Below are 24,253 nucleotides of genomic sequence, written 5' to 3'. Positions count from 1 at the left end.
GCCACCAGTACTAGACTGAAAAACCGACAGCAGTTTAGATGCACAGGATTTTGATGGCTTTATAATTAAGTGACAGTCGCCCGAGTACTAATAGGATTCTTCTTTTTTATGCTGTTTGTGTTTGTCCTTGCTGTGGCCGCCAGTGGGTTTCTTACTATAATGATAATAAAATATAAATAAAAGCATATACAAATGTATGTGTAACATCCAGAATTGTTAACCTAAGTTTGAATATATTAGAATATTTACTTATTTTGGATTTGAATTGTCAAACCTTAACTTTGGGCTAATTTAATAGCCTTAATCTCCACCATACTGCCTGGCAATTTATTCCACGTGTTTCTCGTTCTTACCATGAAGAAAAACTTTTGTAACATTTGTTTGAAAATCTGCCCATAGCAAGTTTGTAACTGTGTTCACATGTTCCTGTTGCAGAATTTAAAATAACATCTGTAATCAGCTGTATTAATTCCTGTCATCATTTTAAACACTTCAGTCATGTCACCTCTTAATCTCAGTTTGCTTAAAATGAAGAGGTTCAGCTCCTTCAGTCTTTCCTCATAGCTCCCACCTTATAGTCCTCAAATCAGCCTAGTTGTTCTCTTCTGATTTTGAGTGCTGCTATGTCTTTTTTTTGTAATATGAAGACCAGAACTGAACCCCGTACTCCGGGTGAGACCACACTCGTGTGTTAAGTATGTCCTTTTAGCTTAACATCCTGTTAGCTTTCATGATTGTATCTGTACACTGTTCTGGATGTGGATAGCAATGAGTCCACTGTGACTCCTAGGTCCTTCTCTTAATGTGTTCTTCCAAGTTTCAGACCCCCCACCGTGTATTCAAATAAAACGTTGAACTCTTACATGTAATACAGTACTTTACATTTACTTAATCTTCCACAAACCTACCCAAGCCAGCATGCTGATCCCTGAGAGACACCACTTTTAACATCACATCACTAAAAATATTTACAAACTGTCCTAAATGGCATACAGTTTTATATATATAGTAAAAGAAGCACAAGACACACAGAAAAAGGTCTGGGGTTCCACCCCATATATTGGAAATTCTCTGCTGTAAAGTCGTAGACTTGCCACTGAGTAGTCTTTGAAGACCGAGCCCAGAACGGGACGAAACTGGAGAGGGAACGGTTTGGCTTTTACATGTAGTGGGAAGGAAGAGGCGGGTTCAAGAAACAGGTGGAAACAAGGTCAGTAAGAGGGCGTGGCCTGGAGGCGGAAGTGGAACCTGGTAGCCTTCAGGTGTTTTTCCCTTCAGATGATCTGCAGACGGGGGGGAAGAAAAGATGTTAGCGCACTTTGCCAACCCCTGACCCGGCTTTCCATCCCTAGTAAAGCCCATTGACATGTGTGACAATATATATGTACACTAAGTATACTATACTAACATATACTACTAGTATATAGAGATAGATATACAGTAGTATACTACTACTACATTTACACGTATATGTATACTTCTACTGCATATCTATATGTACTATACTATACTACCATATACAGTGCATCCGGAAAGTATTCACAGCACATCACTTTTGCCACATTTTGTTATGTTACAGCCTTATTCCAAAATGGATTAAATTCATTTTTTTCCTCAGAATTCTACACACAACACCCCATAATGACAACGTGAAAAAAGTTTACTTGAGGTTTTTGCAAATTTATTAAAAATAAAAAAATTGAGAAAGCACATGTACATAAGTATTCACAGCCTTTGCCGTGAAGTTCGAAATTGAACTCAGGTGCATCCTGTTTCCCCTGATCATCCTTGAGATGTTTCTGCAGCTTAATTGGAGTCCACCTGTGGTAAATTCAGTTGACTGGACATGATTTAGAAAGGTACACACCTGTCTTTATAAGGTCCCACAGTTGACAGTTCATGTCAGAGCACAAACCAAGCATGAAGTCAAAGGAATTGTCTGTAGACCTCCGAGACAGGATTGTCTCAAGGCACATATCTGGGGAAGGTTACAGAAAAATTTCTGCTGCTTTGAAGGTCCAAATGAGCACAGTGGCCTCCATCATCCGTAAGTGGAAGAAGTTCAAAACCACCAGGACTCTTCCTAGAGCTGGCCGGCCATCTAAACTGAGCGATCAGGGGAGAAGGGCCTTAGTCAGGTAGGTGACCAAGAACCTGATGGTCACTCTGTCAGAGCTCCAGATGTCCTCTGTGGAGAGAGGAGACCCTTCCAGAAGGATAACCATCTCTGCAGCAATCCACCAATCAGGCCTGTATGGTAGAGTGGCCAGATGGAAGCCACTCCTTAGTAAAAGGCACATGGCAGCCCACCTGGAGTTTGCCAAAAGGCACCTGAAGGACTCTCAGACCATGAGAAAGAAAATTCTCTGGTCTGATGAGACAAAGATTGAACTCTGGTGTGAATGCCAGATGTCACGTTTGGAGGAAACCTGGCACCATCCCTACAGTGAAGCATGGTGGTGGCAGCATCATGCTGTGGGGATGTTTTTCAGCAGCAGGAACTGGGAGACTAGTCAGGATAAAAGGAAAGATGACTGCAGCAATGTACAGAGACATCTTGGATGAAAACCTGCTCCAGAGTGCTCTTGACCTCAGACTGGGGCGACGGTTCATCTTTCAGCAGGACAGCGACCCTAAGCACACAGCCAAGATATCAAAGGAGTGGCTTCAGGACAACTCTGTGAATGTCCTTGAGTGGCCCAGCCAGAGCCCGGACTTGAATCTAATTGAACATCTCTGGAGAGATCTTAAAATGACTGTGCACCGACGCTTCCCATCCAACCTGATGGAGCTTGAGAGGTGCTGCAAAGAGGAATGGGCGAAACTGGCCAAGGATAGGTGTGCCAAGCTTGTGGCATCATATTCAAAAAGACTTGAGGCTGTAATTGCTGCCAAAGGTGCATCGACAAAAGTATTGAGCAAAGGCTGTGAATACTTATGTACATGGGATTTCTCAGTTTTTTTATTTTTAATAAATTTGCTAAAATCTCAAGTAAATTTTTTTCACGTTGTCATTATGGGGTGTTGTGTGCAGAATTCTGAGGAAAAAAATGAATTTAATCCATTTTGGAATAAGGCTATAACATAACAAAATGTGGAAAAAGTGATGTGCTGTGAATACTTTTTGGATGCACTGTATGTAAATTAACACATATTTAGTGGGCTGGAAGTTGTATTTCATTACAGCTGCCATATTTGTTGAGTTGTTTTCTGTTGCCCCAGAAGTGAAGGCATTCAGAGACACATTATAGCTTTACCTTTACTGCACACAGGCAGCACTCCTGATCAGATATGAACCATGGAGCCCAATAAGAAATTCACCAGACTGTAGTCATGTCACTTAATGTGACATTTTAATTGAGGGCTGGGCTACTGGGGACCGTAAACTGTCTGTGCAGCAGAGCTATATAAGGCTAAATTTAAAAGGAGCCGTGCTTGCTATATTTACTTATTACTTTCATACAAAAATAAAATTCATAAAGGTCGGTCCCATGCCGAAAGAAAAAAAAAAGCTTAGAGGAAATGTTTTAGCTATATGCACTTCTTCAGGTGTAGCTCTAACTTTTTTAAAATTATTTTTGGCAGCATGAAAATTACATTTACTCATTTTTTCCTTTTTGCGGACACCCAGCCTTTTGCAAACTTTGTCAAGCCAAAAAAAAAAAAGTCTTTAGGCTAATAGCGGATTACCACTGCAGCGATCCTGTGTAAGACCACTAGATGGCACACTTTCCTATGGTAAGTGAATGTGAAACGAATACAGTTTTACGAGCCGACCCTATGATAGAGTGGTTTGCCGGTTATTAGGTCCAACAAAGACTTCTTCTTCTTCTTCTACTATGCCTTTACAGCATTGGTACCTTGTTAATCCACCTTTAGTGGTCTTCCCTCAGTCTTCCAGGACATGGTACGCTTATAGAGAACTTGGAGTGGCCTTGTTGATAGGACAGGTTTTTTTTTCATTACATAAAAATGATCATCCTGCGCTTTTAATTGTTGATAGTTTACTTGGAAAATTAAAAAAAGGAAATGCAGTTTCACCAACTTAGTGGGGTACCATTTTTTCAGGAGGAAATCAAACAGTATTCATTCATTTATTCTCTTAACCAACTTAATTAAACTCTAAGGACGAGAGGGAATCCGAGTAGTCCTGGCAGCAGTGGGCACATAGAAGAACACGTCCAACATGGGGCACAGTTACCTGGGCCGTTTAAAAGCTGCTGGTTAACCCAAGATTCGTATCTTTGGGATGTGGGAGGAGGACACACAGAAAGTGACAGGGGTTGAGTTTGATCCACGTCTGCTGGCTAAAACATATTGAACCTGTGCCACCTGACACAGAATTTTAAGTGTCTGAAATTAAGTGTAAGATATCTTGAAATACCCTCCTGTGTATTGTAGGCTTTGTAATGCATTTCAGAAGATCTCGGACTGCCTTTTTATACACCTCAGAAACATTTCCTGTGAGAATTCCCTTTCCTTTCCAAAGCTCTTTTTAAAATACCTTGGAATGCTTTCGGCAAAATGTGGTTGCGCAGTAGTAACATCATTCTATTGAACAGCGTTTTGATCTCAGTGTGGGAAACCAGGAACCAACTGTGAATGCAAACCTATAGCCGTGCAGGACCAACTTCAAGCCACTCTTCATCCATCTGTTTTCAGACTCAGTTATGCCTGTAGGACTGTGAGCAGTCAGTGCTCATCCAAGTCGTATCAAGAAAAAGGCAAGCGCCACCCTGGACATGGTGCCAGTGTAGTATCACAGAGAACACACAGGTAAAGAACAGGCCAGGATTTGAATCACGGGAGGCCACCCATGCCAATCAATCCCCCACTTTGCTATCCAAAATTAATTTCATGATATTTCAAAGGCTTTAAAATTTGTGCCAAAACAAGAAACATGTCCATACTTTGTGCTATTTATTCATGACAAAAAAATAATCATCCATTTTACAAGTTTGCCATCAAATTACACAAAGCCTTCTATTACATGTGAAATCTGACCTGACAATAAGGGAGGGAAATTTACTGCAGGATTGTTTAACTAAAGTACATTAAAATATGCACAGGGTCTAAAGCAAGCTTTGTACTGGCACATAACGTGGACGTGACTACAAGAAATGTATACAGCAGAACTCTGACAGGGCCTGACATAACCTGTACCTATAACTGACATTCCTATTCAATTCACTCCTTCCATTTGGAAATGTTTTATGCACAGATACTGCTGAACTTTATTTATGTTCTTCGTCAGTGGGGTGAGTGACACTAATTGGCACAAAAGGATTGACTACACCTTACAAAGTCATATTTATAATATACTTTTCATTGACAACAATTAGACCCGCTGTACTCCGTTTCATGGCATTCTACACTTTCTTTCAATAGTTTTATTCATTTCTGTTCAGATGGTAAGCTTTTGATCTCATGGATTAAAACTACTTGCTTCAAGATGTGAAGAACAGGTCCATTTCCAGTTAGTATGCTATCACAGCATATGTTCCTGAAAAGTTTTATATGGTGAGCATCATCAGGAACTTAACGCCTTCACAAATACAGCATGTTAACCATCACAGCCTGCTCAGATGCTGTTAAGAAGGAAAACCACAATGTTGAAAGATGACTTGCGTCTTTCTCGTAAAAAGAGAAGCAACAATCTGGACTGGAAGACTCAAAAACAACAGTCACATAAAGGTAAATAGAAGAACACAACAAAGAATTGAGGCGACCATGCAAAGGTCTTAAGTGTCACCGTCCTTTCTAAATAACATTGCATTCACAGTCCTGTTTAATCCCACTCTTGGACACAAAGAGCCAGAGTCTCTGCAAGCAGAATTGGCAATGAAGCAAGGATGGCATGCTAGCCCACTGCAGGAGCCATTCACTTACATCCAGCCACACTCAGCAGGGGCCAATTCAGAATCATTCAAAAACTAACAGTCCATTTTCCAACTGTTAAAATGTCACTCTTCAAATCAGGGCTCATGGAATGCGTTGCAATGAGCGGACATCTAACATAAAAAGACTAGAGCTGAAGTAAGAAATGTGCATTTTAAGCTGCCAGTGGAAAGATTAATTTAGTGGCAGCAAACAACTAAAATGTAAAAAATGTCCTTAACTAATGTACTGTGTATTTTCAAATGGGCCAGGAAAAGTGTTCAAAAGGCACAGCACACTCATAGCAGCAAGGGACAAACACATTTTATTCCTCCCTGCTGTTAACAGCAGGACAAAGTTTGCATGTCTGTGATTCCCTTTGGAGTAACAAAATAATCCAAAACACACATTTGGGACAGAAACAGCTCCTATAGCCCAGATCTCAATAACACAGAAGCTGTAGTATTGTTAAATTAGATAAAACCATAAATAAGAATCTCTCCCAGAGTCTGTGCCATTTGCCGAAGAGAAAAACAAGAAGGAAACATCCCTTAAAACTAAGGTAATTTCTACAACAAAATCATATACTCTTAGTTTGGAGTTTGGATCTGCCTTCCATTTTGGGCCTGGCATTTAATAACTAAATATATATTATATAGGAAATAATATATATATATATATATATATATATATATATATATATATGAGGGACGTTCGAAAAAGTTTCCGCACTTTTATATTTTAATTGGAAATGGTGAAGGCAGGGGGAGTAGTAATTGGGCATTAAAAAGTTGGTATGACACTGGGAAAATTGCATCGCAAAGGAAGGTGACTATGTAGAAAAGTGATGTCATTTGTTTTTGAAATTCTTAATAAAAATAGTTAAAACAAGTGCGGAAACTTTTGAACATCCCTCGTATATATCTGTCTATTACAGTATATTGAAAATTCCTGGGACAAGACGTGACTTTTTCAGAGAGATGCTTTCAAGTCTGGCGAGATGAGACTTTGTGCCAAGAGATTTAACCACACCCGGGGCCGGAAATAAAAGACAAAGAGTAGATGACAAAGTAGAATGTCGTAAAGAGGTTCCAAAATGTTGGCGCGATTCTCATGCAGACCAGGTTAGATATAATGAAAGTACTAAAATTCAAAAGTCTCAAAAAAATGAGAGTAAAGATTGCATTAGCGCAAACAAATGGAAATTATTACTCGGTGAAATAACATAACAGCGAAAAGAGATTGAATATATGAGCATAGGTGATATGACAGAAGTATGTAGATAGTGTTCGGATTTAAACTTTAAGCCGGAGACTTGTAGATCGTCTAATTTGTGTTGCCATCAGGGAAAAGTTGTGATTCTTCCCAATGAAGAGTCGTATCCAGGAGAATTAAAAGATTTGTGGCTTGGTGAAAGTGAAATCCACATATGTGAGCAACAGAGACGTAAAGTGGCTGACACGTAACGCAGGCCGGGGGGTTGGCGAGCAAAGCGAGCAGGGAGAAAAGCCCCCTAGTATATAAACAGTTTTATACATATGTATAATTATGTATATCACTATTGTAGAACAAAGGATTTCTTTTACCTCTCCTAAAACTTGGCGTACTTGTACCATGTGATAAGTTGTGTTTCTAACTTTTCTAGTAACTTCCGCTGTCTATAGGATGGTTTACTACTTGTTAGCTGTCTTTTATAAATATGAAAGCTTGGGAACCTCTTTGTCTAGTTAGAGTGGCTAAGCAACAACAACATTTATTTCTATTACACATTTTCATGCACAGGATGTCACTCAGAATGTTTACCAGATGTGAAAGAATCAGTTACAAGAGAAGAAAAATGTATTAAAATTAGGTAAGACTAATAATGAGAAAGTAATACAACCTAAACCAATGCAAATTACATAACACTGATATATGCTGTTCAAAATAAATGATGGGAACACTTGATCATCACAGTCTAACACCAAGCCAGTTGAGCTTTAGGGATATCAGTCTGTCCAGTTAGGAAGTTTAAGCCAATGTGAATCAACTTGATGTAAATATAGCAATAGTTAGATCTGCTGTTCTTTTTCCATTTTTTCTTTGGTTGCGATCTGCGCCACCACCACCTAATCAAAGCACCATGCAGTTCTTACATTGATGGATTGAAGGCCAGAGGTCCACATGACCATCATCACCTAATTCTTCCGTGCAAAGCCTGTAAACCATGAGGACTGATTTAGATCATTTATGTTAGATAGAATGCCTAGAGGGGGCTGGGTGGTCTCGTGGCCTCAGAACCCCTGCAGATTTTATTTTTTTTCTCCAGCCCTCTGGAGTTTTTTTTTGTTGTTGTTTTTTCTGTCCTCCTGGCCATTGTACCTTTATTCTTTGTTACTTAGTATTGTCTAATCTTATTTTTATATTTTTCTTTTTTCTTTCTTCACCTTGTAAAGCACTTTGAGCTACATCATTTGTATGAAAATGTGCTACATAAATAAATGTTGTTGTTGTACTCTGGTACAAACGAAAGTGACAACAGGTGCACTGGAGAGACAACAGCAAGACAACCCCTCAAACAGGGAATAGTTTTGCAGGTGGCGGCCACAGACATTTGCTCTCTCCTTATCCTTCCTAACTGATTCTTCTCTAGTTTTGCTAGTATCCTTGTCACTACTCATAGCATGAGACATTACCTGAAGCTGATTCAGGTTGCACATGTAGTCCAGCTCGTCTGGGATGGCACATCCATACACGCCTAGCAATTAGGTTTGCTGTGTCCCCCAGCACACTCTCAAGAGCACGGAGAAGATACCAGGAGACGGCTCTTTTGCTCCATGCTATTTGGTATCTCCTTGACATGCTATTAGGGGTTGGGCTTAGCATGGCTAAACGACTGGGTCTGCATCCAGCAGGCATTCATCCGTCAAGTGTGTTTCTACAAAACTAAAGAGATATGATGTCCAGTCAAAAAGAAAAACAGTAGAGAAAAGGAGGAGATAGTCAGTTATAAAAATAAAGATAGCTAAAAGACAAAATATGTTAGGGCTATGTTTTGCCTCTGTTAAAATCCAAAGCATCTGAACTTGAGTTCTAGCTGGATGTGTGTCAATTTCAACCTGATCCTTACTGAACCTTACATTCTTGACCTTGTTTCTGTTCTGTCTTTCTTGTCATCCCTCTTATCTATATTAAATACAGACTTCTGCTTTTCCTTAAAAGTGTTTCTAAGCTTGTTGTTTGATGTATGCTGGGCCTGTTTTCTACTATCTCCATATAGGATGCTTAATAATTTGTATTACTCATTTTGTTTTTTAATGCTTGGTCAACTAATGAACAATTGTGAGGATAAGATCCATTGGTTTCTGGAATTACATTTCAATATCAGTTATCTTTTCAGACAAGGCTTTTTTCACTACTTCACCAAAATATGTTAGCTTCGTCTCAACTACTGTGGTTTGATTTGATGTACAACTGACATATTTGTCCATGTCGCATTCCATGATAAGTGCACCATACTGTCCTTCAGAAACATAGTTCAACACCAATGATTTTCTCTGTCTTCTCTTCTCTGGTCAACCTTTCAAAGCCTTATGTCGCTAGAAAAATGACCATTGTGACAGCATTTCAAGCATTTTCGTTTAATGCAAAATCTCTCTGGATTTCATCACCCTAATCTTGTTCAGCTTTTCAATAGCATATGGACTGCATGTCAACAAACTGTAGTAGTGAATGAATCTTGAGATATCTTTAAGAGGATTTCCCATTAGAGTATATTTTGCTTTTCTCCTTTTTGCGTGTTTGAAAGAACTTTAAAGCAATACCAAACCGATGATTGCAATTAGCATCAGGATGCCGGCCAGCACACAGATACTGATAAAGACAACATCACTGGTGTCTTGTTGTTTGGAGCTGTCAGTGTCTGCAGGATCTGACTCTGCAGTCTTGCCCTCTGCATGGTTCTCCACCATCTGATCTACATTGTAAGGGTCCATTCCTGTTATGATATTTACAGCAGCCTCCTTTTTCCTAGGATCACATTGCACTTCATATTCTTGAACATTCTCCTGCTTTTCATCAGAAAAGTCGATGTAAAGAGTGTTTACCATCACTGTAGCATTCCTTCTTTTCTATTAAGGAAATTATGAAATATGAACAGTGTGTTAGTGACAAGACTAGTCTGAATGACAGGCAATTTAAAACAAATGTCACTGACTGTTACATAGATACTGTTTTTTAACATGTATTTATGACAACAACTTTGACTAGAAGAACAAAACTCACATGGGGTTCATCTGTGGGATTTGTTTGTGAACCAATAAAAGTGATGGAGCAAAATTATAGTGGGTCCACAAGTCAAACTAAGCAGTTCTTAAAATCTATAATAGCATTCCATAAAAGTACGAATGATACACTCCAGGAAATCTTCGAATGTTAAACAGAGGAGACTTCATATTAATTCAGTCCACCCATCCTGTTATCCAATCATTATCATTCACACTTTTTATTACTTCATGAAAAGCTGGATATTTTTCCATGAACATCAACTACAAGACAGTAACCAAGCCTGGGTGGCACAACTGTCCACCATAGGTCCCTGCCATGTGTAAAATTTAGAGACACCAATCGACCCCTTTGAGTGTACCAGGAGAAATGTGTGCTACCATAGGAAAGCTTCTCAGAGATCGTACTACAAAGGAACACCCAGACTGCATTTGGAAACACTCACTATCCTAAATTATTGAAGAATAGCATTTTGGCTAATTTTAAACTAAGATCACAATTTGACACAATCAGGTTGCATAAGCAATTCGGGAGAGCCTCCAAGCAGAACTGCTGCTCCTCAGGATTGAGAGGAGCCGTTTGAGGTGGTATGGACATGTTGTAAGGATACCCACCCAGACAACTCCCCCTAGAACTGCTTCAAGCATGTTCCACAAGATGAAGGTCCTACTGCAGACCCAGGACATGTTGGCGGAATTATACCTTTCAGCTGGATTGGGAATGCCCCAGGAAGAATTGGTATCTGTAGCTGGGAACAGTGAAGCTGTCCTGCGTTGCTTGCTTCTACTGTGGGATGAGATGGTTGCACAGCCAACCCACGATGATAGCAAAGGAAACTGACTATTGGGACATGGAAGCTAATCTTTGTGGAAGTGGAAGTGGGGGGGGGGGGGGGGGGGGTCGCTCATGTTGGCTAGATAAAGTATATACAGTACTGCTGGAAAAAAAAACACAATGCTGTTTGTTGGACTGAAATTTAGCCTTCATTGGTAAAATAATCAAAAACAAAAGAAAGGAATAGGAAAACCAACACCAAGATAAACAGAAACATGGCAACAACTGTGGATGTTAACAAAAGTCATATGACAGTTCTTCAGTATCTTATGTGATCACCACTTTCATAAGAACATAACAAAAGAAGACCATTCAGTCAATCAAACTTGTTAACCAATAAAACCAGCACATATATGAGAAATGCACGCATGTTAAACCTGTTAAGCAATTAAAACAGGACCCGAACTCAAGTCCCTGGATTTGTGAAGTTATTGTCCTAATTACTGCACTGCCACACCCAAAATTCACTGCTTCAGAGTTCTATAAAAAGGCCCCAATAAAGTAGATGCCCAACAGAATTCATTCAGGCAAATACTGAATCCAATACACAAGGCCATTGCTAGAAATTAAGACAAAGAAGCAATTTTTCACACAAAGGGCCATGGGAATCTGAAACAAACAACTATACTTGAACCACTGACCCTGAAGGTTTTATAAGCCATTTAGATGAGATATTAGGTGAAGTCTGCTATTAGCTAATCAAATTAACCTGAATGGATTGAATGGGCTTCATTCTTATTTAATATCTGTCAAAAAATGTCAAGCTTTGTTTTAGATACCACTTAGAGCCTAATGTGTCAATATCAGAATGCATATATTTACATCTTTGCTTACACGTGCTGATACAATTAGTAAATGAAAATGTCACAAGTTAATAATAACTGACAGAAGACCTTCCTTTTAAATGTTAATTTACCTGAGATTCAGTGCCACAGGAATCAAACCTTGCCGTTATCTTGTAATTAGAGGATGTCATCTGAGCTGCACAGTTAGGGTTTCCCAGGTAGACTCGGGAGCGGTCCAGCTGGGGTAGGGACTGTTGTGATATCTGGATCTGGAAATCAGTTCTGGAGCAGCTGACATTCATCGGCACAACTTCAACACAGAACATAAACCATCAATAGTTAAAATTTTATACTTGGACATTTCTTTAGTGTTAAGGAAGTGTCAAAATCCAGTGAGAGCCCCATGGCTCCGACAATAAACAAGATTACCAATCAAAGTTCCAGCTTTTAAAATCTGGCAGGGGTGAAGAACATCTGATGGTGGGCTTATATCAGGGCACATTAGCACACTCACCACTGACTATGTAGTTGGAAAGCCTGTGACTTACATATAGTGTACATTTTAAATATACTTCAAACAAAAGGGGACTAATAAGGGTGTACCATCCATTTTGGTAATTTGTATGTCATTTTTCCTTATGGTTTCATTCTATTAGTGATTGCATCACCAGCAGTCACTCTTCTTTGGACCTTTTCTAGTGCTGCTATGTCTTTTTTCTAGCCTGGAGACCAAAACTGCACACAGTCCTCCAGATGAGGCCTCACCAGTGCATTATAAAGTTTAGGATAACCTCCTTTGATTTGTATGGCACACATTGTGCTGTATAACCTAACATTCTGTTAGCCTTCTTAATGACTTCTGAGCACTGTCTAGCAGTTGATAGTGTCAAGTCCACTACAACTCCTAAATTTTTTTCATAAGAGATACTTTCGATTTTCAGACCCCCATTGTGTATTCAAACCTCACGTTTTCACTTCCTACATGTAATTTTTTACATTTACTTACATTAAATGCTACACCATCAGATACTGTAGATCCCAATCTGTATTTCCTCACAAGTTCTAACAATAGATATTTAATCATGGCTGTTTAGATTATTTTCCTATACCAATCAAATGCTGCTAGAAAAATGTAATCTATTAAAATTTGTAGTATAAACATGATATCTGTAGAAACCTTAAACATACACAGCCAAAGGAATTCTACTTACTCTAATGTTCTGGAGCGGGCCAGTGAAGTCCCAGGCCTAAATCTAATCAAGAATATGTGGTACCAATTGACCTGATCAAACATGAAAAAGCATTCTTTCTTATTTTGCAAAGAAAAGTGAAAAATAACTCCAATATTCACATATGTAAAGACTAATACAAAAAAAATAATGTTATATGCTGTCAAAACAATTGAACAAATTTCACTATCATGAAGGGCTGGGGCTTCTGGGAGCAAGTCTGGATGGGGTACTAGTTCATTTCAGGGCACAATCATGCCCACAGGGGGTCAATTTTCAGATGCTAATCAACTTAACATGCTCATTGAAGTATTTTATCATATTTTATTCATTAAAAAAATCAATACACTCTGTCTAATTACTCACATCACAGAGTATGTTTTGTTGCTCATGAAGTGAAAAATCCCACTCAAATATAAATTTTGCACTGCACCACAAAAAATGAGGAGACGAAGTTTTTATAGCTCATGCTTATTCATATATTGCAGTACATAGAAGTACCTGGACAATAACAACCCACAACTCATTTGAGGTCTGTGACTTATTGTAAATATTTCTGTTCAGGCATACTGGTACTTTTACTGCTTTGCTTACCTCCATTGTAGAAGGCAAAGAAGCCCTTGTTGGCTGAATTTCGGTCGGTGCTCAGGACAATGAGAAGCTTGTTTGATCTGGAGAGCAAAGGAGGCGGCAGCTCTCTCCCACACCATCTCCCTAGCAGTGGATCTGAATCACTGATCCCATCATAAACAGTCACTGAATCATATTCACAGGTGTAGGTCAAGCTGTTCCTGTCCTCCAAGTCCATGCTTAAAAAAAAGAGCTTGATCCGATAGCTATTCGCTAAGCTAACAGTCCAGCGGCAGTTTATATTGTTGGGGTAGACGTTGGGGAACTGAGGGCTTGTAAAATTTCCTTTTAAGAAAGTAAAGACCTGTTGGCATTCACCTGTGAGAGGAAGAATAGAATTAGAAATGTATCTCTGTGTAATATAACGTCATCTGAACATCTCAGGGGTCCATAGGTCAAGACAAGAGTTTTGAGCCAGATCATTGTAGCAACATGAAGCCAGTGGAAGAACCAAATCAGAGAGGTAATGGGAGTGAAACGAGGAGTAGAGAACACCAATTAAGCAGATGCATTCTGGAGGAGATGTACAGTAGATTTTCGGCAACAGATGAAGAGATGTGAGCAACATCGTGATCCATCCAGTCATTCACCATCAAACTGTCTTAATGTAGTTCAGGCTTGGAATTGTACTGACTGCACGAGGTGGCAGCAGCTTTGAGTGGAACTGGAATCAGGAGATGTTGCTAAGACATAAATTTCAAGATCAAGTGTCAGAACAAAAAAGACAAATTGCTAAGCAAACACTGCTCAGGATTTGTTTCAGGAATCATAGTCAGGAAATAGTGAGGAAAAGTTTGATAGCCAAAAATAAAAAGGAACAGGTCATCAGTGGCAAATCAAAAATATTTGCAACTAGACGTTCAAAAACAACAAAGGACAATTGCAAAGGTCATCTGATATGGGAAAATCCTTTATACCTTTGAACTGTTGATGTCACGCACCACACACTTTTGGTTGACCCTACCTAACAACAGCTATGGGAACTATCAACAAGTAGCTCCCAAAATGGCATTGCCCATAAGAAAAACAACAGTGTTTTGCGGGACATCATTTCTTAATTTCAATATCATTAAAAATATATTAAACACAAAAACAAATGTGACTACGAAATTCCTTGAAATCTAAAACCCCGTAACACAAATTCTCGAAATTTTTTTTGAGGACAAAGAGAAATTATAAAATATCAAAAACAAAATCCATTGGCACCCTGCCTGGGATTGGTTCCTGCCTTGTGCCCTGTGTTGGCTGGGATTGGCTCCAGCAGACCCCCGTGACCCTGTGTTCGGATTCAGCGGGTTGGAAAATGGATGGATGGATGGAAAAACAAAATCCTGACTGTGACAGTTGGGTGTAGAGGAAGTGGTATGAAATCCAGGACCACAGAACTCAAAAAACACTTCACATTCAAAACTAGCCTAATATCTCCATGATGGCTTCAAAATATAAAGCAGGCCGGCCTTAAAACACAAAAGAAGGCTCACAGCCTGCAAGCTCAAAAGAAGGACAAGCCTAGAAATCTCAAGAAGGGAATTGCAAAATCCCTGGCCCAAAGAATAAAAACAACAATCTTTTAATAAAATTTATTAACAAAAGAATGAGGAAATGAAAAAAAACACAAAATTTTGCTTCTAAGGGATAAACTAAAAAGAACAAAATCTTCAATGAAAGTAAAAAATCTAAACATCGGACGACCAATGCACAAGAAACTTATTATTATTATTTTTTTGCTATGATACATCTTCTGATGCTAGCTAGAACACTTCATTAGTGATGTTACGTGAGATCATGGGGAGTTTCAGGTCCTTCAAACATCAGACACCCTCACTCAGGTGACCCAGCTGATGTTGATCAAGCCTCAGCTTGTACCCTAGCAGCCTTCTCCCATGGATTTGCTCTCTTGAGCCAGAGACACCTTGAGGGTTTCTCTGCTGCCTCAATGCTATTATAGACAGCCCTCCTTCCCTCACCTATCATAACTAGTACAGTATATTTCCTGCAAAGAGATTGTCCTTTAAAGCCTCTACATCCTGCATCTATGGACAAGCACCTTGCCTCCCTTGCCTTAGAAAGGTCATCACAACAGGTATTCAAAATGGACCGAAAAACCCAAGCTGGAGCTAATGCATTAGGCTACATATACTGTAGGCTATCCTTGACATACAATAAAAGAAGGACAATGATTAACAGAATTAGCATACTAATAAATATACAATATAATACAAAAAAATCATGAGCATACTTAGTCACAAAAATAAAAAGCAACAAAATAAACAAATTACAAGGAAACTAAAGCCAGGGACAAGATCCTGGTCAAACCATGACGGGGGACAACGAGACAGTGAGACAGAGCACCTGCCGCTGTTTAATATGACACCCACAAAGTTGCAGTAGAAGTCAGAAGCCCAGTGAGTCACTGGGTGGGGTTAGCTGGATAAGAGCTGTTGCCTACTAACTCAGGGGTCCTGGGTTCATGGCCAGCACCTCCATATAAGAATGTGAAATGAGGAGGGTTGGGGGCTAGAATGATTTCTCGCCTGTGACATGTAATGCCGATACATTTATCCATCTTTCCTTTCCTAGCCCAATTTAAACAGTTGTGGTTCATGAAATGCCAGCACCTGTTTCTTCAGCCTTGAGCTCAAGGTGGCAACCTGGGCTGGAGAGGGTGACCATTAATTGCAGGGCACACTCAAACACAAACCCATAGTCTGTCATATTTGATCAATTTACAGTGATCAACTAACCAAACACATGTGTGTTTGGGACATGGCAGGAAACATCCAGTAAAATCATTCTGATAGTAAAATAATCATCTATATTACAAAACATATAAAAATAAAATTCTGAATTTTTATGAATAGCAAAAATGCTCACCTGAATAATAGTACGCTTTGAATCCTCTGCCCCCAATGTTGAAATCAGATTTAAACACAACCAACAATTTATTTGAACTGGAAACTACATCTGGTGGTTGGCTGCTGCCGCAGTAATTTCCCAGATGTTTGTCAGTCAAAGAGGAGCCATCAAAAATGGCTACATAGTCAAAATTACATTCATCATTGTTTTCCAGCTGGAAATCAAGAAACATCAAACTGACCACCGTATGATTGGAAACTTGAATTGTCCATGAACAGTCCACACTGTTTGGGTAGTTATCAGGGTAATCCGGGCTGGATATAACTCCAGAGAAGCCAGTTAACACTCCACCGCATACGTCTGGAGAGAATGAAATGGAAAAAGCAGAACAAAAATGAATATGCAACATGGGACAATTAATATGTCACTCACATTACTGGCATGAAGTGTCCTTTCATTTTATTACCCCCACAAAATCACAAATGTATTCACTTGGTCCTTCTGTCTGCAGCCTACATACAGTAACTCTAGTAACTAGTCTGACCCAATGTCCAGGCAGTTTTCTTTGAATCTTTGTTAAGAAACCATAAACAGCTGTTTGTGGGGCAGCAGCTAGTGATGCAGGGGAAAGACGTGGCAGTGGAATAGGAAGTGTTGCAGCCCTCCAAGTACACATCTGTCTCTGTGTCGCCATGGTAGCACACATCATTATGAAATGTTTAATATCGGCACATAGTTGGACGAACAGTTTGTGAGGCACGTTTCAACAGCCACATGTTGTACTGTTTTGTGGGGAACTGCCAGGTTTGCAAGTGACATGAGTATGATCAAGCACTGGCAATGGAGATGCATCTGTAATTGAAAGTGTGGGATAAAAGTAGCTCTGTTTTATTACAGGGAACCATAAGGAATGAGGACCACCAGTCTGACAAAAAGCTTGGACCTCTGCTGGCCGATAGTGTGACAGCCAATTGATCCTAAGTCTGGAGAGTTGGCACTTTGTTGCTTTTTTAACAAGGCCTGGAAGGACTGGTGGGAAGTCAATCATTGCCTATTCCAGCCTGTTCAGTTGCAGCACATAGTCCCAGACTGGGAGAACTAGTACCATATTGAATATAGGATAGCCGTCTTGGATATGTAGCCCTTTTTAGGAGAAGACTAGCTTGGTGTCCCGTAGCCAGAGTAATTCCAGGGGTTGAAAATTTGAGTGTTCGAAGCTGCCTAATAATTGAGCGTGGAGTTGGAAGCAGTGCTTCGGATGAAGACTCACTGGCAAAAGGAAGACATTAGAGCTGCAAAAGAGAGATTGAAAAGAGGGAGAACAGTGAGTGCTTGGTGTCATAGAGGAGCGGTGGGCCACCCTGCCATTCGGACGCAGATTAGAATGTGTTCAGGATGGGTCAGACAATGAGTTTTCTTGTTTTCTTGCTCTTTATGCTTTGTATTCCCCCTTTATGTTTCATACATTCAAAGAAACCTGAAAGCTTTGATATCTGTGCTCCCCATGACATTATTTCAGGTGTGGAGAAAAAGACATTGTATTTAAATAGTGCTTTACATAGACCGTAGTAAGCCCATTCAACCACCACCATCGTGCAGCCATTGTGATGGAAGCCATTTTGCACCAGTACGCTCACCACACATTAGTTATTAGGGTGATGAGGTGCTGAGAGTGACAGTTTGCCAGTTAGAAATGGGTGATGATTAGGAGGCCAGAATGACCAGGCTCTGATGGGCAATTTAGCCAGGACATCATAATACACCCTACTCCTTACAAAAGATGCCCAGGTATATTTTATGACTTCAGAGAGTCAGGACCTTGGTTTTACATCTCATCCGAAGGATGGTGCCATTTTTGCAGCACAATGTCCCCATCAGTGTACTGAGGTATTGCGATCCACACTCAGACCACAGGGTAGGCACCCCTTCCGGCCTTAGTAACACTTCTTTCGGCAACAACCCAAGTCTTTCCTAGATGGTCTTCCATTCAAGTATTGGCCGGGCCTGTACATGCTTAGCTTCAGGTGGATTGCCTGTTCTGAAGTGCTTGTGGTATGGCTGATGAAGGGGCTCCTATCTTAAGCTAGAGTTAAATTAAAGTATATTAAAAAGAATAACCGGAGACATTTGTTTACTTTTATTATTGATGTTATATTAACAATAACGACACAACATAATGGCTATTACAAAATGTGCAGAGACTTCAAGTATATACTGTAGACATTACATTAAAAACATGAATGCTTCAGCCTGTTTGATGGAAGCACACAGTCTCCAACAGCAAGGCTTACATCCAGGCTGCAATCTGAAGACAGCAAGCACACGGTGTGTTAATAAATTACATTATTTGTGGTAATTCTGACCTCACTGTTATTATTCAAGCTATGGAGAGATTCTACAATAGAGCCCTCTCCTCCTCCAAATGGTTATTCAGTAGAGTCTTGAAACACTTTCACAGGGCATTATCAAAATTAGAAATGCTTTCCTATAATGCCACAGCTTCAGCCTACTCACAAATTAAAAAAATAACAACTTGCCCCTTTGAGAAAAGAATACTCTAAGTCAAATTAGATCAATGGGATGCACTGCACAGCCTGTCACACAAACATTGCTGTAAATGAAATCTAAGCAAATGAAAAGTATTTATATCATGACATTAAATCTTGTTTTCCTTATTGTAAGAATTATTGACTTAACAAAAAATGTTTATTTACGATTATTTAGCTTGCTTTAAGAAATGTTGTCAAGTAAATTTTGCTTACCCCATTGGCAGATTTTTTTTTTTTGCTAAATACAAGCCAAACAGTCTCCATTTAAAGTTTTTTGTCTAGTTTTTGCATATGCATTTTTTGCAGTGTGCACATCTGAGGACACCTCAAGGACTCATCCAAGGTTTGCAATACCCCTCTGGGGCGAGAGGAGGTGTTATCACTAGCATGCTTGTCTCTTTTCTCTTCCTCAGCACCAAGAATAAGTCCCCTGAAGGCAACTGACCATGCCCCTTCTGACGGGACTGCTATAAAAGGGAGACATCTAATTTGACCCAAATGTTAGAGAGGATGGAGCTCCTTGATTCTCACCTGCACACAACAGCTATTTCAGATTCACCAGCCATTGAGGTGATTTATGTTTATTATTGTGCCATCGAGTGTCTGTTTACTTCATTTGCTAAAAGGTTAAAGGAGACCACCTGGCTGACAGCCCAACGCTATGTACAAGCACCAAGTGTTCTTTCCACCCGTCCTCAAGCCTTAAATGTGAAATATTAGAGAGAAAATAACAGAAAAAAGAGTTTAGGCTGGTATTATAAATAAATACAATCAGCACACATCTAAAAATACATTTAATACTGTGTCCCCTAAGTCCTAGTTTTCACTCTCAATCTGCCATTTTCATATTTCTCTTGGTCGTGGATACAAAAAACAGTTGTAATACTTAGTAATTAGTAATAATCATTTTTACCCTTGTGCTTAGGCAAGTAAGTGTCATTTCTCTTCTTTTAGCCTTCTACATCCCTTATATTTAATGTTCTACATTTGACTTTATCGTCTGCATATTAATCAGATCACTAGGAGAGCATTTTTCCACTTAAGAAACATAGCAAAAGTTAGACCTCTTATATCATTGAAAGATGCAGAGAAATTAGTTCACGCGTTTGTTTTCAGTCGACTAGATTACTGTAACGCAATCCTCTCAGGACTACCCAAAAAAGACATAAATCGTTTACAGCTAGTGCAGAATGCAGCTGCTAGAATCCTTACCAGGAAAAGAAAATCCGAGCATATCTCTTCAGTTTTGATGTCACTACACTGGTTACCTGTGTCATTCAGGATTGACTTTAAAATTTTGCTTATGGTTTATAAAGCCTTAAATAATCTTGCCCCATCCTATATATCGGAATGTCTGACGTCTTATATTCCAAATCGCAACCTCAGATCCTCAACTGAATGTCTCCTGGAAATTCCAAGAGCAAAACTTAAAAGAAGTGGTGAGGCGGCCTTCTGATGTTATGCACCTAAAATCTGGAATAGCCTGCCAATAGGAATTCGCCAGGCTAATACAGTGGAGCAGTTCAAAAACTGCTGAAAACACTTTACTTTAACATGGCCTTCTCAAAACCTCACTGTAATTTAATCCTGATACTCTGTATATCCAATTCATTATAATAACTATTTATGGTGGCTCTAAAATATGTACTAACCCCTACTCTCTCTTCTGTTTCCTTTTTCGGTGTCCTTTTCACCACCATCTACTCAAAGCACCATGATGTTCCAACAGTGATGGATTTAAAGCCAGAAGTCTGTATGACCATAATCATCAAGTGACTCCATGAGAATCCTAACTACAAAGAGGACTATTTCATTTATATTAGGTAGAATGCCCAGAAGGGACTGGGTGGTCTCGTGGCCTGGAACCCCTACAGATTTAATTTTTTTCTCCAGCTTTCTGGAGTTTTTTTTTGTTTTTTCTGTCCACCCTGGCCATTGGACCTTACTCCTTTTCTATGTTAACTAATGTTGTCTTATTTTAATTTCTTATTTTGTCTTTTATTTTTTTTTCTTCATTATGTAAAGCACTTTGAGCTACTTTTTGTATGAAAATGTGCTATATAAATAAATGTTGTTGTTGTTGTTAATAATAAATCACTGACAATACTGAAAATAAATACAATTATTTTAAATGTTTATCAGAAGACACTCCCTGGTGTGCAGATTATTTCTAAAGATAAATGTCAGTATCATTTCTAATACTCAATCTTCCTAATACAGTAGATAGATAGATAGATAAATAGATTACTAGTGTTTTCAAAATTGCCTCTTCTTTAAAATTATTTATGCACCTTTACAGAATGTGCATTTCCAGATTTGTCCATGATGCATTTCAGCCAAAACAATAAATGCCAAAAGTACTTGTAATTCTTGTGTAAGCCTCTGTTTACAAAGGACAGTTTATTTAATGACCTGCTACTAAGACATTTCTAAAGATTTATTTATAAAACTAGGGGGTTTCACCCCCTGCTCACTTTGCTCGCCAACCCCTTCCCCCACCACGCCTGCGCTATGCGCCGTTGTGAAGAGGAGGGCTGGACGCACCCCAAGAAGATGTGGTTGCTCCTCTGAAACCCCCTCTTAAACGGAAACAAATACATTTTTTTACCACCTCTTTGCTTGATCAGCTCCTGACTTGCTGCTGCTGTCATGGCACATAATCTGCATCTCGTGTGGCGCTCCAAAGGTTTAAAAGCCTGTACAGCACCGGTCCTTTTGTCTCACTGCCTTGTCTCTGATCCCCCAGACATCCTCAAAAATTTTCAATCTCTTTTCACTGTTCCCTTATTTCATGAGTAATATTTTCCGTTTTTTTGCGCTAATGTGATCTTTACTATCATTTTTTTGAGACTTTCAAATTCTCCTACTTCCATTATCTCTAACCTGTTCTGTATGTGTATTGTGCCAACGTTTTTGAATTCTTTATGACATTCTACTTTGTCTTTTTCTGGCCCCGGGTGTGGCTAAATTTCTTGGCACAAAGAGAGCACAGGAATTGTGCCTGCCAAAAGCATTCCAACATCTGAGAGGTTAGATGACTGTGGTCTTGTTTGAAAATGGTTGTAAGTAGGGCGTGACTTGCAAAAGTCACCATCTCACGGGACTTGCTTCCAAAGGTTGCAAGTATGACATAACTTGACCGTCTTGCGGGACATGAAAGTGTCTCTCTGTCTCTCTTCTCTGTCTGTCTTGAGAAGATAACATCTTTTCGCGGGAAAAAATGTCTTGTCTCATCCCAAGATTTTTTTTATATCAATTTATATTATTTCAATTTGCACTTAGTCCTTCAGCCTTCACTCCTGTTTTTATATTCACCATCTTTTAACCCTGAACATTAAATGTAATGATAATCACCAAGTCAAATTTGCTTGCTACTTCTTGTATTTTAATGTCTGGTGCCAAGGTGAACATCTCTGTGAAAAATGAATCTCACATGCATTACATTTCTGTCACAGCAAGCATTACACATCTACTGAGCAAATTATGAACCATCCTGCTCACACAATAGTAACAGTAGTTCTCTGACAACAGCTCAGATATTCCTGTCCTATCCAGTGTCACTCTTGGGCACCTGAGGATCACTTACTAGGCTCAGAAAACATATGCAATATCCTGCCAGGGCAAGAGGGGGCGCCAGTGCTAACAGTGCCATCTCTTATCTCCTCTGCAGCTCTGAGAAGCTGCCCAGTGAGTCATGCCACTTTTCAACTAAACCGTGCCTCTTCCCGCTGGAACAACATAAATTTGAGGGCTCAGTCTGAAGACACAGTGCTATGTCACGAAGCTCCCTGAACCACATATGCTCAAGAGAGATAATTTTGAGAATCCATGGAGGCATCTGTTATGCCTGCTTCCTGCACATTCATTTTGTTCTTTGCATTGGACACTGGCAGTAATTGGGGTGGCCCGGATGGCACCCCAACTTTTCTTTGGTTCACCTCTCCCCCATTTGTACCTCACATCAATAATAACCATACTGTATTAGTACAGCATCGACGGGATGGTTAAGATACAAATATGGGTGACCGGTAGACTGACAAATAAGCATTATGAGAATAATGTAAAAAATGCAGAAGCAATTGAATACTACAGTTTAAATACTAATGAGTTTGCACTTTATTATTGCTGTTTCAGTTCATTCAGTAGTAACAGAATGCCCTTTGGGTGGGCTTAATGTGTTTTCTCCATGTTCATGTGGCTTTTCTTCTACAATCCAAAAGTCTAAGCTACTTTAGTGTTAGAGCCTGGGCTAGTGAGATGATTGGCTGGCTTTCCATCCGGCACTAGATACAGGATAGCCTTCAGTATCCCGTGACAAAAAAAAAATCAAATGTATAAAAGGGAAAGGTGATTTTTTTTTCTTTTTCTCAGAAAAGGAAAATGAGAAAGTCTAAAATTGTTCATTTCAACCATCAGCTGAAAGGCTAAGTTGTAAGCACAATACAGTAGTTCAGTGATGCCTATTATAATTGTAAAACACGAGTCAGTAATGCAGCAATGTCTAAAGAATGTATTGCACACAATCAGTCAATATTTATTTTAGCTTTCACTGGCAGCAGGATTAAAGACCAATTCAAACAGAGTTGTTTTTAGGTCTGACATTTTTTCAATCGTGCCAAAAGAGTGCTGAGATACAAATGCAGACAATTTCAATGACACTGTTTAGGTAAATGGGCACAAAGGAATCCTTTCTGTTTATGGTATCCACAACACATGAGAAAAAGCAGGCAGCAGAGAAAATAAAAAAGGTGTCGTCTGAACAGTTCTGCAGCCTGCTGCTCTCTAACAGAAATGACTTGAAAGATATACTCGCCGAGCACATCATTAGAAACGCCATAATAACACTGGGTAGGACCTCTGTTTGCTCTCAAAACAGCCTCACTTCTTTGATTCTACAAGATTTTGGAAACATTCCTTTGAGATTTTGGTTCATGTTGACATGACTACAATGCACAATTTCTACAGATTTGTCAGCTGCACATTCATAAATGGGAAGGCCACTGAAGAACAGAAGATACACCAGAAAAGAAAGAGAACACACAAAGGGCCAAAAACAAAGCTTTGCATCAAAAAAGTGACAAAACTAGAGAGGCTATATGTATGTATGTCCATGAATATGTATTGTATTACATTGTATGGATATGTACAGGTGCATCCAAATAAATTAGAATATCATCGAAAAGTTAATTTATTTCAGTAATTCAATTCAAAAAGTGAAACTCATATATAA

The 24,253-nt window shown here is 39.3% G+C and overlaps 2 protein-coding genes across 2 annotated transcripts in view; one reads left to right on the top strand and one right to left on the bottom strand.

Annotated features, from left to right (window-relative positions):
- lrrc42 (leucine rich repeat containing 42) overlaps nucleotides 1-24,253 on the top strand; it is a 287,985-nt gene that overhangs the window by 70,581 nt on the left and 193,151 nt on the right. The gene's annotated exons all lie outside the window — the stretch shown is intronic.
- The window catches only part of cdcp2 (CUB domain containing protein 2), a 30,946-nt gene continuing 16,317 nt past the window's right edge, over nucleotides 9,625-24,253 (bottom strand). The window contains exons 3-6 of the mRNA XM_028810580.2: nucleotides 16,493-16,834; nucleotides 13,583-13,936; nucleotides 11,891-12,069; nucleotides 9,625-9,986 (exon numbers count right to left, since the gene is read on the bottom strand). Coding sequence (XP_028666413.2) covers nucleotides 9,669-9,986; nucleotides 11,891-12,069; nucleotides 13,583-13,936; nucleotides 16,493-16,834 — 1,193 coding nt within the window. The 3' untranslated portion in view covers nucleotides 9,625-9,668. The remainder of the gene's footprint in view (nucleotides 9,987-11,890; nucleotides 12,070-13,582; nucleotides 13,937-16,492; nucleotides 16,835-24,253) is intronic.

The sequence above is a fragment of the Erpetoichthys calabaricus genome, chromosome 10 (genome assembly GCF_900747795.2).
Source record: "Erpetoichthys calabaricus chromosome 10, fErpCal1.3, whole genome shotgun sequence".
Taxonomy (NCBI): domain Eukaryota; kingdom Metazoa; phylum Chordata; class Cladistia; order Polypteriformes; family Polypteridae; genus Erpetoichthys; species Erpetoichthys calabaricus.
The sequence above is the reverse complement of the archived record's forward strand: the minus strand, read 5'-3'. Positions and strand labels throughout refer to the sequence as shown.